The 16,810-nt window shown below is 45.0% G+C and overlaps 2 protein-coding genes across 5 annotated transcripts in view; both read right to left on the reverse strand.

Moving 5' to 3' along the window:
* Positions 1-2,032: 2,032 nt before the first annotated feature.
* LOC143342077 (uncharacterized) lies at positions 2,033-7,678 on the reverse strand (the record flags this gene model as incomplete). Its single annotated transcript, XM_076765560.1, is given in 6 exon segments — positions 2,033-2,211; positions 2,531-2,762; positions 6,693-6,806; positions 6,809-6,873; positions 7,157-7,369; positions 7,624-7,678. Coding segments are annotated over 6 exon segments (858 nt in total), but the record flags the coding sequence as incomplete, so codon positions are not given.
* A 2,318-nt stretch (positions 7,679-9,996) lies between these two features.
* The window catches only part of LOC143341628 (D-beta-hydroxybutyrate dehydrogenase, mitochondrial), a 47,245-nt gene continuing 40,431 nt past the window's right edge, over positions 9,997-16,810 (reverse strand). For 2 of the 4 annotated variants that reach the window (XM_076764591.1, XM_076764590.1), the window contains exons 2-6: positions 15,527-15,753; positions 14,741-14,978; positions 11,357-11,509; positions 10,841-11,048; positions 9,997-10,449 (exon numbers count right to left, since the gene is read on the reverse strand). In XM_076764591.1, the coding sequence (XP_076620706.1) occupies positions 10,293-10,449; positions 10,841-11,048; positions 11,357-11,509; positions 14,741-14,978; positions 15,527-15,733 (963 nt within the window). In that variant the 5' untranslated portion in view covers positions 15,734-15,753 and the 3' untranslated portion in view covers positions 9,997-10,292. Of the gene's footprint in view, positions 10,450-10,503; positions 10,549-10,840; positions 11,049-11,356; positions 11,510-14,740; positions 14,979-15,526; positions 15,754-15,816; positions 15,855-16,810 lie in introns of those variants that run through there. The other 2 variants (XM_076764592.1, XM_076764593.1) reach the window with 2 other exon arrangements.

Raw genomic sequence — 16,810 nt, forward strand, 5'->3', positions numbered from 1 at the left:
AATAGTCTGACGTTAAAAATGAATTGTTTACTCGAAGGATCACGGCGGATCGAAAACATCGGATAGCACGCGTCTCCCGGACGATCGCATTTTACTTAAATTGAGGCTGATAGCCCGCGGCGGGAGTAGGTTCGTTACGTATCACCAATTCAGCGTCTCGTCCTCTTATTTCCCTATGCAACGCGCCGGCACGAATTGGATTTTTACCAACACGGAAGTAGGCTGAAGAAGAGAAAAGAAGAAGGAGAAAGAGCGGGGCATAAAAGAGCTGGAACTCGGGAGGGTTGGGGTTGCCAGCGACCGTTGCTTCGAATCGAATAACGAAGCTACCCCCGAACCGCTGCCTTCGCGCTGGAATAATAAGGACTCCATTCTCTCGAGATCGAGAAAATCGATCGCGCCCTACAGCGTCCATCGCGTATTATTGCCGCCGCCTGTTTCTGACAACTTCGTCCCCACCCTCTGATCGACGCCTGATCCTGGCCACGCTCCGATGGGTGTTGCCGCCGCCATCCCTGTTCACGATAGTGTCGGTGCCTTCCGGTTACCCTTCGACACCCTAAACAACCCGAACTGAGAGGAAACAGATTTGAAGCATCTCTCACGACGAGCAACCCGTCCAGAAATCAATTCTGATAAATTAACAGTAATATCTTGAAAACTAAGGGATGCTCTCTTAAGCAATTACTTCGTAGAAGCGATCGTACCAAATCTAATCGGATTACGTTACGTTCAATATTGGTTCCACCCTTATAAAAGATTCTAGCAACGTTTAATACGGACAGATCGTTTGTTCAGCAGTCGAAGAGCACCATAATATAAGGAGTACACTTTTTAATCGGATTTTGGTCTCAACAACTAAGAAATTACCCATCTGGTTGGACGGAGATCGAAAAATCGTCTATTTCTTTGGGAGAAAGGCGCGATTTCATTTATCACATTGACGGAACGACGAGAGAAACTAAACTCGGAAAGTTCCCTCGTAACTGTTCGCAAGTTTGCAGCGTGTCCGTAGCTACATGGGGGGTCGAGCAGACCAGAGAACTATGCAAAAGGGTGGATGTAACATCGGTACTCCTAACATTATCGACGGTAATACCTGTCGAGTGCGTATTTTTCTTTCAAAGTAGTCGAACCACAGCCTAGGTGTACGAGTAAACATATCGGTAAAGAATTTATTTCTCGAAAATGCGTAGGATTCCGGGGGTATGTCTATTTACCAAAAATGCTTCTAGTTGACCCCCATAGCTAAAAATAATTTTTTCAGAACGATTGAAGAATTTTTTTTCGCCGAAAATTTTATATTATGCATTCGTTTATTGGTCGCGAGGTTCGCCAGCATCTCGACAAGTAATTGTGTCCTATCGATGACCAAACGAAGTCTGTAACGAACCAGGAAAGATTATGTAACAGCGGCGCGAATCGCCACGCGACTTCTCATTACACGGCGAACGATTCCGACTCGAGACTCGTTAAATGTATTAATAGAAAGAGATCGACCGAATCGTGGTCATTAAGTCTTCATTTTTCTGGGTTAATGGGGAGCGCTGTGCGATAGGTTCTATCGATTCCTTAAATTGTGCTCAAACTGCGAACGTCTACCTGTATTTTTCAGTGGACCAATTTTCCACCGAGTGGTAAACACGGGCTTCGAGTGGGTCCTCGAATTTGCGCGAATTAATCGATGAAAGGCGGAAGCAATGGTCAGGAATTTTTCAAAACACCGATAACGTTCGCGTGGACGGCCGATAAAAATATCGCGAATCTCGTATTTCTCCGACGCGATTGTTTCGGCGTACCTGTAAATTCAAACTTGGAAATTCCTTCGATCATAGAAGCCAAAAGGAATAACTAAAACATAGACGGAGGCTCTCTAGCATAAGTTTATATTCAATAGTTAAAACAAGAACGATAACAAGTATAGTCGACGAACGAGATACCGCGCGAGCGGCTTCGATCCTGTTTGGTCCGACCGCGCGGTTGCATATTCAGTAATCGTAACAAAGATAACAGTTGGATATTTTCAAAATTATTAATAATATCCGTGCCCGTGCGATTCTCCGTGCCCACCGTAAGTGCCACCCTCGTGATTGTTGCCGTTGGAATTGTGCACGTAAGCGAAAAATCCTCCGTGAGGGTCAGCGTGGTACTTGACGACTCTCACGTTGCCGCCTGGTTCTTTGATCGAGTATTCACCGACCACGTTCTTGCCTGCTCGAAAAGAACTGCAGTTAACTCGAACGACGATTGAAAATCAAAGGGGAAATCACTGATTCACGCCATGATCCATCGAATCGAAATTTCAAATTATTCGAGATCTTCAAAGTTACGATACACCACCAGAGAAATATAATTTATGAACCTATTGAACGGAATTTATTTGCGTCTATAATTTACTTTCTTCCGCTACGAGATCCCTGCAGGTGGACGATAAGAGTGCATCCTTATTATATAAAATAAGAACATCGAGGGAGGTTTAGGTTCCAGAATAAAAACGATAAGCCTCGTTCTTTATTGGATGTCTACTTACCATCTCTGTGCTCCTTCTGGCCGTGATGGTCGCCGGTATGGTGGTCTTCCACGCCGTAGGAGAAGTCGTATTTCGGGTGGGCCACATAGTCGTGGTGGTGTCCATGTTTGCCGTGGTACGAGATTTCTTCCGCGGGACCCTCCACGGGGCCATGGAAATGCGCGAAACTGTGAGCGTGTCCCGCCGATCCGCTTTGCACCGCCGCGAGGCCAACCAGGAAAGCTAAAACAAACTATCGACGGAACGGTGAATTTTCACAATGGAAAAGTTTGAACGACGGATATTGCAGCGGAAAAAATCTATCCCGTGTGCTAATCCCATTCCCATCCAGACTTCGGCTCTATCCGCTCGCGTAGTGTTTAATTCATTTTTCAAACGATCTACCGAATGCTCAAGTGCACTCTGCAAGTTGAATAACTCTTTTATCATATTTGTACTCGACAGAAACGTGTCTCGAGCAATAAGAGATCCAGAATTTATGGATGCAGTTATATTTGATCTATCCGTACCTTGTTTACCATATTGACAGTGTTCACAGGATCGCGATGAAGTGATGCCTGGACACACGTTCGTAGGAGTTTATATACCAGCGAGCGTTGGTCGTTTTTGGCAGGTGGAATGGCGGCCCAGCGGTCTTACTTAACTCCGAGATGAGGAAAAAAGGGCTATTACCGGCCGATCGGCGTTCTCTGCATAAGTATGGCGTTTCTTTGACAGTTGTTAACATAACGATAAACCTTGCACGCACATGGACCGCCGTTTCACCGAAACGACTATTGATTCCGCTCTATTGATCCCGTCGCGGAAGTATTTTTGCGCGCTCGGTGTTTGCTATGCGCCGATGCAAAAAGCGATTCGACGAAATGTGTACACAACGGTGACGCACCGTTGGTAAATCAAACACAAAGGCACCGTGTGTCGACCTGCTTTTGATAGCGTGGTTATATTCGTTTAATTCCAAGTTAAATCAATGCCTTGTTTGCGCGTTCAACAGCTAGGCTGTAGAAAAGTCGCGTTTTCTTTAATCGGAATATAAACACAGCAGCCGTGCGTAACTCGTGCCGTTTCCGCGATCGCGGGGTCTGAATCGACTTCCGTTTCGGTGCAGGCGACGTTCCCAAAGAGCCTTTAAAGGTCTTCGAACTTCCATAAGGGCTTTTCAAACGGGTACCCTAAAGTAAGTAGCTGAAACGCCCCGCCAACGCTTCGCCTCGTACAACTTTAAGTCAACGTTTAATCGGGTCTGAAATTGTCAAAGTGGGACGGACGTTCGCTCGCGGGGAAGCTTTTTCCTTCTTCGCCCGTCGCGATTAAAAGTTTCGTTTAAAACGTTGTAATTAATACGGCCGGTGCAATTTCATTTTCAGCGTCAAAGGAAATATTTTGTTTCGTCGGTGCCCAGGGCCGCGATAGCGGAACGTCTGCGAGAGATTGTCCTCGCCGGAAACGACGCTGGAGAACGGTGCCCGCGGAACATTCGAAAAACGGTTCGCTCGTCGTGCGCGAAGCGAAATTATAATTAGCTTAATCTCGATGGGGGGAGCGAGATAACGTTATTAAAATAACGAGGGACCGTGTAATGTAGTTAATTAAATAAGTGCATTCGTTCGGGACGAGACCGGGGCGCGGCGTGGGAGGACAATCCTTTCCCCTCGGGATAACCGATGAAAATACGGGGTCGGTCGAGTCCCGCGGCTCCCGACTTCCTCGGAGAAGAGGTTATTTCACGCAGCGGAACTCGTAATCCATCCGTTTTCTTCGGCAAACGACTGTATCGATCCGCGCGGCGCGTTGCAGCGCGCATTCGTACGCGGAACGGATATGCGTCATTTGTGCGTAGGCACACGGAGGGTGGCTCGGTGTCGTGATGCATTCGAACCTCGCGAACCACCCCCATGGTTCGGCCGTTTATTGAAATATTTACGCCGCAATTAGGTGCCCGCAAATATGCCAACAGTCATAAGCATTCGCGATTGTTCTCGTCGCGACCGAACAGAACGTTGTTCTTCAATTAATTCTGCGAAATAACACGCTGCACACGTCAACCGGTTCTCCCTCGATGGAACACACATGTTATGTTATTCGTAATACTTTCGATGGCTGTTGTTTATACTATTCGCGCGCAACAAGAGTATTTAATTGCACAGTTCTCTAAGTCCATCCTCGAAAGGCCCGATCGGCAGACTTGTGCACCTCCGTGACTGTCACGGACAATACCTTTTTCCGTTTCGCTATACTTTATGATAGAAAGTACACGTCGGGAGTTTCAACACGACTGACTCGGATTTCGATCGACAATTGCGTTATGGCAGCAATATTTAATCGACGTACCGTGAAGCAAACCACCAGATCTCCTGAACTTCTATTTATTAGAAATTTAAAATATTTTACTTAGTACAAGTATTGTGACGAGTTACCCTGAATCTAATCGCGAATGCATCCCTTAACTACGAGGATGAAGTACACTAGGAACTAGGAAAGATGTGAATTTCGCGAGAGGTATGTCGAGAAGAACGATACGAAGTACCGTGCCTCCCTTAAAGTCGAAACGATTTTGCCGGCACTCCGTAGAGGATGGAAATGACAGTCTGTTCTGAATGCTAATTACTTTAACAAGCTTCCAGTCGCAACTGGGTTGTCGCTGGAATCGTCGATGCGAGAACGACGTATTGCAAGTGCAGAAGCGGAAGGCGTCGCGAAGTACGGTGCATCGTCGTGAAACGCAAGAATCACGTGCATCGGGCGAACACCGTCGAACGAGCGAGGATTTTTTCGAGACTAACAAACGGTGTTGTTTGTATTCAACGTAGCTACACCTTTCCGCTCTTTCGCTTCAGAAGCGACAGCCGTACGTAATTAGTTTGTAATTCTATTCGTGCTCGGTGACGGCTGCGTTCTTCGACTCGCGTTGGAATTCCTCGAGCTGAGCGTTCCATTTTAATTCCGCCATGCTTCGGTCTTCGTTTCCCTGACCGTGTATTTTGCGGAATATTATCGCCCCTGCAACGCGGGAACGCTACTTGCAACCAGTATTCTTTATCCTTCCACGACCACGCAATGTTTCCTAAACTATTTCTACCTTAATTGTTGGCCATTTTAACCATCAGTTTACACCGATATACGCGAAATTGTTTAGTCTTCAGAAATAAATAGGCTCCGTGTATCTTCGAAGAGGTTTTAGTTAATTAACCCGAATATTTTCGCGAAAGGGAGAAGAAATATTTAAACGCCACGCACAGTTCGTTTTAATTACTCGTTCCCCAAGACGGGGGAACTCTAGGTGTATCTTTGTTGGCCCAGTCCTCGGAGAAAGCCTCGAGCTTCCGAGGAAGTTGGCGTCTGTGCTTCATCGGCGGGCCGTGTCTACTCAATATCATCCACTGCGCAAACTTAGTAGAAATTGTCGAAGCGAATGCGCATTGCAATTACCGGTGATGGGAATTCGTAGCGGGATTTGCTGGAGTGGGTCAGTGACGAAACTGGGGTGGCGATCTCTTTACGATCCTGTCTTGATCCTGGTTCTTGCGACCGCGTCATCCCCGCAACGCAGTTGCATCCAATTCGAACGTCGAATTTCATTTGTTCCAGCGATCGACAACCTTTTTACCGTTCCAAACCCTCGGTTAATCGCGTGGGGTGTTTTTACACCTTCCGGAATGTTTGTTTGCGCTCGAGAAATTAAAGGGAATTCGTAATTATTCCTCCCACTAACTTCATCCTTTGCTTCTCTTAATTTTACTGGGTGATCGTTGCTTCGTGTAAAAAGATCTTTAGGATCTGGTAGGATTTGGTTTTACATAGACGGACCCATTAATTTTTTCTTTCCTTTATTATTCTTTGTTAGTATTCTGTGTCGTGATGTCTATCTCGGTTTGTCCTTTAGTTAAGCATATGTAACAATATGCACAGATATATATTAAGTCTCTAGCTAACGAATACATTAATATTAATCAACGCGTATTTTATATAGGAAAAAATCGTTGGTCGTGTGAAGGTTCAGCAAAAGAATACTGGTTTCATTTATTATGTGTTTAACGATCCACAAAGGTGCAACAACGGAAACGACCTCTCCGCTCATCGCGGAGGACCACTCCAAAACAAAGTACCCTGAATATAACAATAACATAAATAAAGAAATATATTTCTGCAACTAAATTAGTACTTTTTTATGCGTCGCGTCCCTTATTTGTGCTTGTGGCCACCGTAAGTGCCGCCGGAGTGGTCGTTTCCACCATAATTGTGGACCTCTGCGAAGAATCCACCGTGGGGATGCGAATGATACTTCACGGTTCTCACGTTGCCGCCTGGCTCGTGAAGATGATACTCCCCTTCGACTTCTTTTCCTGTAATCCACATCAGAATTCGCGTTGACGATTGTTGGACTCGTTACTAATAAATATTCTATTCTTCTAAGCTTGAACTTTACAGAACGCTTTGTCCAACAAACGTCCACGCAAAATATCTCCGCGAGTTGCGTCGAAAGCTCGTCGACGGGCAAATCTGCTTCTAATTAAGAGCAAGGTCGACCGTCCAATTAGTTCGAGATTCTAATTAAGAGCTCGAGATTGAGTTTCGGTATACTTTCTTTCCGGTGTTTAATCAATGCTCCGAGAGCTCGATGCGTACCGTCGCGATGCTCGTGCTGTCCATGGTAGTCCTTCGTGTGCTTATCGTCCACGCCATATGAGAACTTATACTTGGGGTGGGCCCTGAAATCGTGGTAGTGGTGGCCATGCTTGTCCTTCCAGGTGATCTCTTCGTGATGGCCCGCTACCGGTCCGGAGAAGTGGTGGAAGGAATGCGCGTGTCCGTGTTCGTGTCCACCCCCGCCACCACCGCCTGAAATCGATCGTTCAAATCTTTGAACATCGAAATATGATAGAACCTCTCCTATCCACAGCCAATTTAATAGAGAATTGCTCTTGCAATCGAACGGGTTGGAATAAACTTACGAAACCTATTGCTTTAAGATGGATCAAACTCACCCCCTCGATCGCAAGACCAACCCTACGGATTTTCTCGTGAAAATTCTTTAGTTCGTTAATGTTTTAGAAACTTTGGGAACACTTCTAACATTAGTTTTTCGTTCGTACCATCGTGATGGCCCTGTGGATAAGCGTTGACCGCGACGCAGATCAATGCAAGAACGATCAGTCTCTGGGAACAGAAAGCGAGAAACAAAATGTCAGCTTTCGGGGTAAATGGTGAACGACGAAGTGTGCAAAGTATTATGAAAATTAATCACGAAAGTCGGGGCGAAAAAGGCGCGATGGAAATTCGTTTGAGCTGCGGCAGAATTGCAAAGGGTGGGCCATTATTCTTTAGCCGAGAACAAGGGCTGTACGCGAAACGGACTCGCGGAGACGCTTTTGCCAGTCGCATAAAGACCTCCGGAACACGCCGCGCCCTTACTTTACGGTCACGACTTTGTAATACTTTGCCACGGCAACTGTGATCCGTTTTACAAAAGCTGGTCCCCGATATTTTTCGGCTCGAAATTGGAACGATCGATTTGGATTTAGCCGGCTCTGGAGCTTCGATCCGTTCGACGATATTCCAAAATTGTCAGCCGTCGATGCTTTCCATTCTTGGTCGACGAGTTTACGATTTACCTCTACCAGCGCCATATTTGCTTCCTCGGAGGACCGTCGATGGACTGCACGCTCGATAGCGAAAATCTCATTTTATAGGAGCGTTCGCCGGACGACAGAACGGTCTCGTTAAAGCATTAATTTGCTTGCCACACCTAATCGGTAATCACGATGGAGAGAGAGGGGGCGATACTTTACAGTGGCACTGTTCTCGCGAATAATCGTTTTGTTTTTAATGGCTGTATTATGACTCTGGTTTTCGTCACTGCCAGATACCGATATTGCTCCGCAAAAATCGGTTGCAAAATGCCTGGCCAGGCGAGAAATCGAGGCTTCCTGTTTCGACATCGCGTTTCAAAGAGACGTCAAAGTCGAAAGAGATGTGCGAAAGTTAAGATTAATAATAAACGATTTACACGCGAAGTCCTCGAACTTTCTGACGAGATCTTGTACACGCCACTTCCTCCGGCGATAGACGCATGCAAAACGCCCGGGCTGATTTACGAATGCCTCACGCGAACTGGAATTTTAATTTCAAGTCGTACTCGTAACTATCCGAAGCGGAGGGCTACACACGCGAACGCATTACCCGATGCTTTAGTAGTTTTAATCAGCCCCGGGAACCTGCGATAATTCCAAAATTATAGGGCTACAATTATTCCCGCGTCGGCTCCACTCGATTCCATTAAAGAAACCGCCCTATCGTATATTCGATCGGCAACGCAAATTGGACTGTCGTGATTAATGAGCAATAAATTGCGCGTATTCGACGATAGAGCGAACGAGTGTCAATATGTCGCCTGAATAGCTGCATCCCAGCCTGGCAATACAGTTTATTGTTGAATTTATTGCATTTCCGCGTACCGTTCGTTCGCATGATACATTCATTTCTCGCTGAATTGTAATCTATCGATTCGATGGAAAGTCAAATATTCTCTCCCTCTCTGCCTCTCTGATTCAATGATTATCACCGCTATACGTTGCCAACGAGTAATGAAATGTTTCTGACGAATTGCCTCATGCATTATTAATAAATGTCCCGGGCAGTTAGCATTAACGTAACGTTTATCACGGACCCATCGCGATTATATAAGTAATTACGTGCATTCTAAGGACTGCTTACGCGACGAAAACCCGGTACCGTAGTTTTTTGTTTTTTATAATTCGTCGACTTTCCGCGCTTCCTTCTTGTTCCCGCTGAAAGTATCGGAAAAAGATTATGCACGGTCCATCGAGTAATTGGAATAGAGTTTTATGCAACGACGACGTTGAACCTCGGAATATTTTAAGACGCATAAACGTTTCGTTACCGCCCACTTCTCGCGCGATTCTATTGTGCGGATAGACCTTCTTTACGAGCATTCCCCAAAGATTTGCAATATGCCCCTTTTTCGAACACCGTCATCGTGTTGAAACGTCAGTGGAATGCGATGGAAACGTTTCAAAAACGGTATAAAGTTGTTAGAAAGTACTTGTTGATACTCCTTGCTATTTATCCTTGTCGACGGAAACGCCAACGCCGAAGCACCGAGGGAGCAAAAAGCAACGAACGCTATCAGATTGCTTCTACCGAAGTTCTTCCTCGAAAAATACCGAGGTTCACTGGGCAGATCTCTCTAATAATTAAGGCGCTCGTTTCATCGCTAAAGAATTGGAAGCTATCAATTTTGATACGATAGATGAGTTTGCGAAGCTAATTCTTCCGAACTAATTCTGCTGTTCGATTAGAAATCGCGTAATAGGAACGGAATAATTACGGACACTGGTGCAAACGACGGTGGACAGGAGTTAGGCAATCTTAGTCAACTGTGAAGAGTTTGCAATCAAAAAGACACTGAAACCACGATCCCAAGTTTTTGTTAACGTTGTATTAATTACAAAACTGTACATTGTTCTTAGAATATTGAGCCTCGGGCGCGTCGTACAGGCTGAAAAGATATTGAAAAACGAAAGCGTCGAGACAACGGCGCCTCGGTGGTGGTTAACGTTGCTAATCGCCCATCGACGCGCGCAGAGGAAGATTAATTAATATTAAGTCAACGTGGTTCCGTTCGCGATCATTACTCTTACGAAGTATTACTGGCTGATCGTAACCTAACACGATATTAATTAAGTCTTCTATGTAACAGTACGCTTCCTTCGTTAGCGTCCCAACCCGATCGAGAGGCCATTCATCGGCAGAAAAGTCTCGATTTAGCCGCCATGTCGTAAGAGTCGCGTGGACAGGGAGCCGTAAGTGCTGGAATTAACGAGCTCTGGATGGAGTGAGTCGACACAGGAGCCGTCCACGTTCCCTCGGATGACACAACCCCAGATTCCACGTCGGATCTACAAAGGCATCGTTTCCGTATTATTCGAAGCGCAAGTCAAACATTACGTTACCTTTATGTTTGCGTTGAACGGCACTCCGTCGCGATAAAACGATAGCTACGCATAGTAAAAGAAAATCTAAGACTTCAGGGATTTACGCTACTCGTCGAGCATTATTTTAATTGGAAAAAGACGCATCGAGCGTTTCTTATAAAGACGAGAACAGATTCATTTTAATATCTATGTTAATTGAGCATTTTCCTCTGGGTGGGCGCTATAAAGGTCTTAAAACCCCTCTTAATCACCCCTGCACGAACGCAATTCAAATTACAGACGGAACTCAAACACCTCCGGTGTTCAGCGAACTAACTTGCTTTCCGTAGTCTGTAAATAATGTTTGAAGCCTTACGTCTTGAGAACGGGCGCACTATAAAGAATAAGAGGATTCACTGGCGGTGGTTTAAGCAGAACGACGTCGACTCCGGAGGACTGTAGCTCGCACTTTAATGCCTCTGCAGCCCCCTCCACGGCCTTCCGCGAGGCGCTGTACGCCACCAACCCTGTCCCAGCTTTGGTCCCGTAGCTCGTCGAGGAATCGCCGAAAAGAACGATGCGACCTTCAACATAAAACGTCTTTACAGCCGAACGTAAAAACGTTGATCATCCGAACCGCCTTGTCCAAGCGTCGTGGCTCGAGGTTTCGTCAATTCTTTGTGGCACAGTGGCTTAGTTAGATTTACCGACCATTTGGAAACCGTTCGCGTGTTTTATTATAGAACTTTCCCAACGTTCGCTCGAACATAGCGGGGAGTATGGAGATCAATTTCTTGACCCTCGTTGCGCACGGAAGGGTGTCAAGACCGAAATTGTTGCGCCACAAGGAGTTAAACTGGTCTATCCTGTAATTTGTAGGCTAGAAACGGACCTCTTTTAGCGCGCAACAGGGGAGTGAACACTCTGGCAGTTCTAAGCGGTGCGACCAAGTTGTGTCGCAACATGGATTCCCACGCGGAACTCGGCTGCCTCTCTATAATACCAGGAAGAGCCAAGCCGCCGGTGTGCACAACTGCCCAGAGACCTGTAATTAAGTAAAGTTCAAACTTCGGTGTACTTTAAGCGGCCGCTTTCGTATGGCGCGGCAGACGCGGCGAAGATGGAACTTTGCCTCACGGAATTCGCGACGTCCCAGCGCATCGGTCCGGCCCGGAAGTTCGCGAACGCGTCGTTAAAGCTGCATTAATGTTCGCCGAGCACAGGTCACTTTGATTCCAGAGGAAGAAAAGGAACGGCAGAAATTAGACGGTCGCCCCTTTTACTGTTTTATTAGAAATAAAACGCTCGATCCGTTTCCAACGATCGTCGAGGATTTACAACTCTTGGAGTGTATTTGTCTTGTATCGTTTTAAAGCTACCGCCTATCCGGGGTGCAGGGGCTTTCGTTTCTTTTTTTAGAGGTGTGTCTTGGAAAGGGTTTGGAAACTACTACCGTGCACGGTGTTGGAAATAATTTACGGAGGAGATAGTAACACGATTGCGTTGTACCGTAGTCGCGTAAGATCGCTAAGGATACACGCGGGGGCAACGAAAATCGATAAAAGCAAATTCATTGCATCCGACGATCGGTTATCAGACCTCCGTACCACGGAAACCGTTCGCTTTAACCGAACAATTTCCAGAGAGGCGAAGGTATTTTACATCCGCGAATCTTTGCGGCCACCGTGTCCGGAAACTCTATTTTGGCTCCCTTTTCTCTTATTCGAGATCCCTTTCCTCGCGTTCTATTTACAACGACCGATAAAATCCGCAGGGCATTATATCGAACCGAAACGACTGGCCAGATTCACTGCTGGAACAATTATTGCCTTCGTCTTTGCATTGTTGCTCGCGATCGGTGCACGGTATTCGATTTGCAAAATCATTATTGTATCCGTTACATACAGGATGTTCGGCCATACTTGGGAAAAATTTTAATGGGAGATTCTACAGGTAAAAATAAGACGAAAATCAAGAATACCAATTCATTGATGAAGGCTTCGTTAAACAGTTATTAACGTTTAAAGTTCCAACAGTACTGAATTTTTTTCTCGAAAATGCGCAGGATTTCGGGGGTAGGTCTATTCACCAAAAATGACTGTAATTGACCGCCACAGCTAACAATATTTTTTTCAGAACGATTTGAAATATTTTAATTTCGTCGAAAAATTTCACACCTTCTCGAATTTTTTTCTAGAAAGTGGGTAAGATTTCGGGGATATGTCTAATGACCAAAAATGATTGTAATTGACCCCAGAACCTAGAAATAATTTTTTTAGAATGATCTGAAAAATTTTTTTTTCATCGAAAAATTAGGCACCTACCCCCTGTCGATTTTTCTTGAAAATTCGTTTTTCATTTTTCATAATTTTATTTGACGTCCTACAGAAAAGTTGTCTAATACTTTTTTGTAGGTACCCATGAGCTCTACTTCAGAAAAAGTTTCATTGAAATATCTTCGCTATTGTAGGAGTTATGGCTGTTTGAAAATTGGACCATTTTTATGGAGTTTTTCTCATTTTGCGGGGTCAAGGACCAACTTTTCGAATATTTTTGCGATTTGTACATATTCTCCATCAAAATACGCGTAGTTTGCTTTTTTAAACATTAAAATCGTCCAATCCGTTCAGGAGTTATGACGTTTTAAAGATTCGCATGAAAATTCAGTGAAACATATCAATGGTATGGTCAGACATTATATTTTCGGAAAAGAATTTTTTTCTCGAAACTGAGTAGGATTTCGGGGGTATGTCTATTGACCAAAAATTGTTGTAATCGACCCCTGCAATTGAAAATAATTTTTTTAGAACGATCTGAAATTTTTGAATTTAATTGTTAATAACTTTTTAACGAAGCCTCCATCAACAAATTGGTATTCTTGATTTTCTTCTTATTTTGGCCTCTAGAATCCCCCATTAAAATTTTTCCCATAGGTGGCCGAACACCCTGTATAAGAACAAGAATTGTCCTCTACTTTTTATATTTATTCTACTTTCTTCTTTTCTATATTCATTATCTAGGTCCCAACGTTACCTAACATTACCTGCAATGTCCATGTTTTCACTCGATTTTACGTTTCCGTTCCGAAGAAGGTTACGGTCCTGCGTGGCTGAAACGCTAACGGTTTGCTAAGCATTTCTATGGCTCATAAGCACGTTCCTTTGCATCGTTGCTTTTACGAGCAATAAACATTACTTCTATTACGATTATACCGAGGAAAAAACATGCTAGGTTTGATTTCTAAGCAAGTGGATTTGCAGTATTGTGTTCAACGAAGGTTTATCGAATCGGCAAATCTGATTCCTTATATCTGGGACAAGGAAATTCAGCCAAACGCTGCATTAATTAATCTGTGCTCAAAGACCAGATTATTATGCAACGTGGGTGGAAACTGAAGAACCTGAGTTGCAACTACGTGGAATTATAATTATGATAACTTACAATCGTATGTGGTTGGTTCTAATAGTTTGGATATTGCGTTTCAAATGCTCATTAACTTGAGATTAACATCAAGCCTAAACGTGATTTCCCAGAACGCAGGAAAAGTACTCGAGCTTAACGACTGATTAAATGAGACTCAGAAGATTGAAAACTTAACAAAACTTATAAGTTTTATAGAAACGGAAATACCGCCGCTAATTAACGATAGAAATAATACGCCAACGATAAAGATCGAAATGCATAGCCAGAGGAGTTTCTAGACGGCCATTGACTGACGGCAGGAAGTTTCTGAAACGGAGCTTGAATATCACGCGATGGCTAATTAGCGTTCCCTTTGAGTAGCGCAGGTTTTTGTTAAGTAGCTAAATAATTTATTCGATAGCGACGGATTGCAAAGGCACGTATAAAGAAACACAACCAGTCGTAGAAACTATAGAAGCACGAGAATCACTTCATTAAAAAGGACAAATACATCCTACGGAGCTTTCTACGAAACCGTATAATTTGTTCACGATTTTCTGAGAAAATATGTAATTAATTTCCATGCCCAGGGAAGAAGTAGACAATATTTGCGTTGCGGTATGATTTTCACCGCGTAGGAAAGTAAGAGGGAAGTCAGTATCAGGTCCGCCGATTTGGTATGTCGATCCAATTAGAGGTGAAGGAAGTAGAGTAATTATTCCGGTTAAAAACGTCTGAAAGGTGTCCCCTGCTAGCATTGCCATACCCGTGCAAATATTACAGCTAGATCGCGTGAAAATGAACAGAACCGGACGGTCAACGGAGCGTGTTGAATCTTCGCCGTTCGAGCCGCATTAAATCGACAATTGCTTGCCGTCCTCGCCAGCCGGAAGTTTTGCTCTAACTGCGTCCAAACAAGCGCGTAAACTGTCCTCCCTCGTCGGGTCCAGCTCCAATGGCACGATTTGGCCGCGAGCACGTACTTCCGGATCCTGCGGATTGCCCAGGGTCGCGTCCCCCGGTTCCTCGTCCCGTTCTCTCTGCTGTTCCATCGCTCGCAGGAGCTTGATCGATGGTGAATTGCCAGAGGGATCCAGCAGACCGGCGAACACCTGTAGACAGTCAACGTTAACGTTGCGATATTGATTTCGTCGCTGGATTACAGCCACACGACATCTTTTGTCCTGCAATTTACATCTTGACTAGAAATTGCACGTTGCCCGAGGGGCTGCGTTTACCCCTCGGATCGTGGCGCGTTAAATTTAGCACGTTCAATTTCATACACATCGAGGCGGAAGGGAAAGCAATTACAACTCGTAGCCTCGCGTTTTACTCTGATACGTCCATCGTAAATATTACGACACTTTGCCTAAAATGTTTCTGGAGTGATTTCGGAGAGCCATAGATCTACGTTAGATGCAAAGGCGAGCTCGAATCGTGTACCTGTTTCGAAAATCAACAGACCAGTGTCTCGTTAGGTAGACTTCAATTAGCCATCCGGTGATTTAAACGGTTCAGATTTTTATCTCTGGCTCCGCCTCGTGAATGTTTATGCCAATAAACCAGGAAAATTCTCTGTTCGCAGTGCACCTAGTTCATTATCTTTGCAACGAAACCGTTACGCAAATTGAGGAATTCTCGTGGGACGCGGGATAATTACCTTGTAACCAACTTCGTAGAGCGCAAGGGCGATCTGCAGGCCTACGCAAGTGTCGCAGCTGGTAACGAGCACGTGACGTTTGTTACGGGACTCGTACTCGTCGGTGGCGTTCCTCGATTGCCGCATTAGATAGGCCAATAGGGCGGCGACGATCGAACAGAGAGCCAATATTTGTAGGGCCAAAATGGCCCCGGTTTCAACGTCCATCCTCCCGGGCAATATTCAATCTGCGTGGCAGAAGTTACATCTCAATTAACCAGCAATTCAAGCCGGCTCGCACGGGGGCCCACCTACTTCCGCAATGCGCCGAAATAGTTTCTCATCGTCGTTGTGGCGCGTCACGACGCTAAATTTCATGCCGGAGATTCGCACGCGAATACAATACGATGCACAGCCACGTTTTCGATGTCTTCTACGTCTAAAATTACATTTCTAGCTTGCACGTTTGGCTAAATTAATTTGTTTCCCTATCAGCAACTTGGAATCAACGGTCTGGTTCCAACCACTTCCCTTCAAAGGACTGCAAGTTTTGACAGGACCAGGTGTACCATGAAACACGCTCGCATAATTCTACGAATCTACCGGTCTCGTTCTCACGGTCTCCTGGCCGTGGAACTCCAGGTAACCCTTTGACTAGGACGCGTTTGAAACTAAAAGCGCTCAAGGTGTACAAAACGAGACAGTCGTTATTCTACGTCGAATTACGAAACGCTCCGACACTCGCGAACACGCGCTCAGTCTTGCATAAACAATCGTTCACGACGATATTATAATATCTAGATATTTTTAACGAAAGGGTTAAAGGGACCAGCATTCTCCTACACGAAACCCAATTTATACGTCGGTTCTATCGGTCCAAATGTTTTCGACGGTTGCACGCAGCCCGTATAAATCCACCGCGAAACGTAATTCTGTGCACGAATGCTGCTGACAGCCGATCAATCAATAATGATACCATAAGGCATAGTATATTCAACTGCGACCAGAAACGATGGAATTGCCGCAAAATAGTTGAACGTGCAGCGATACAACAAATCAAGAATCTTTACGCGCGTTGTCGACGAAACTTGCTGTCCCGTCTGATGGAGAATCGCAGTTTGCCCCGACGTGTTCATCGATTACTGGCATCGGAGAATTATATTCAATTCGCGGGCCATAAATCTGTCGATTTCCTAAGAAGTCGTACACAAAATTTCCCTCTATAACGCGGTACACACTCCTGCATGATATATTGCTACCGTAATAGATCTCGAATCGTATCGTTCCAGTGGTTTACGAAAAATA

Source organism: Colletes latitarsis, chromosome 5 (assembly GCF_051014445.1).
Source record: "Colletes latitarsis isolate SP2378_abdomen chromosome 5, iyColLati1, whole genome shotgun sequence".
In the NCBI taxonomy this organism is placed as follows: Eukaryota; Metazoa; Arthropoda; class Insecta; order Hymenoptera; family Colletidae; genus Colletes; species Colletes latitarsis.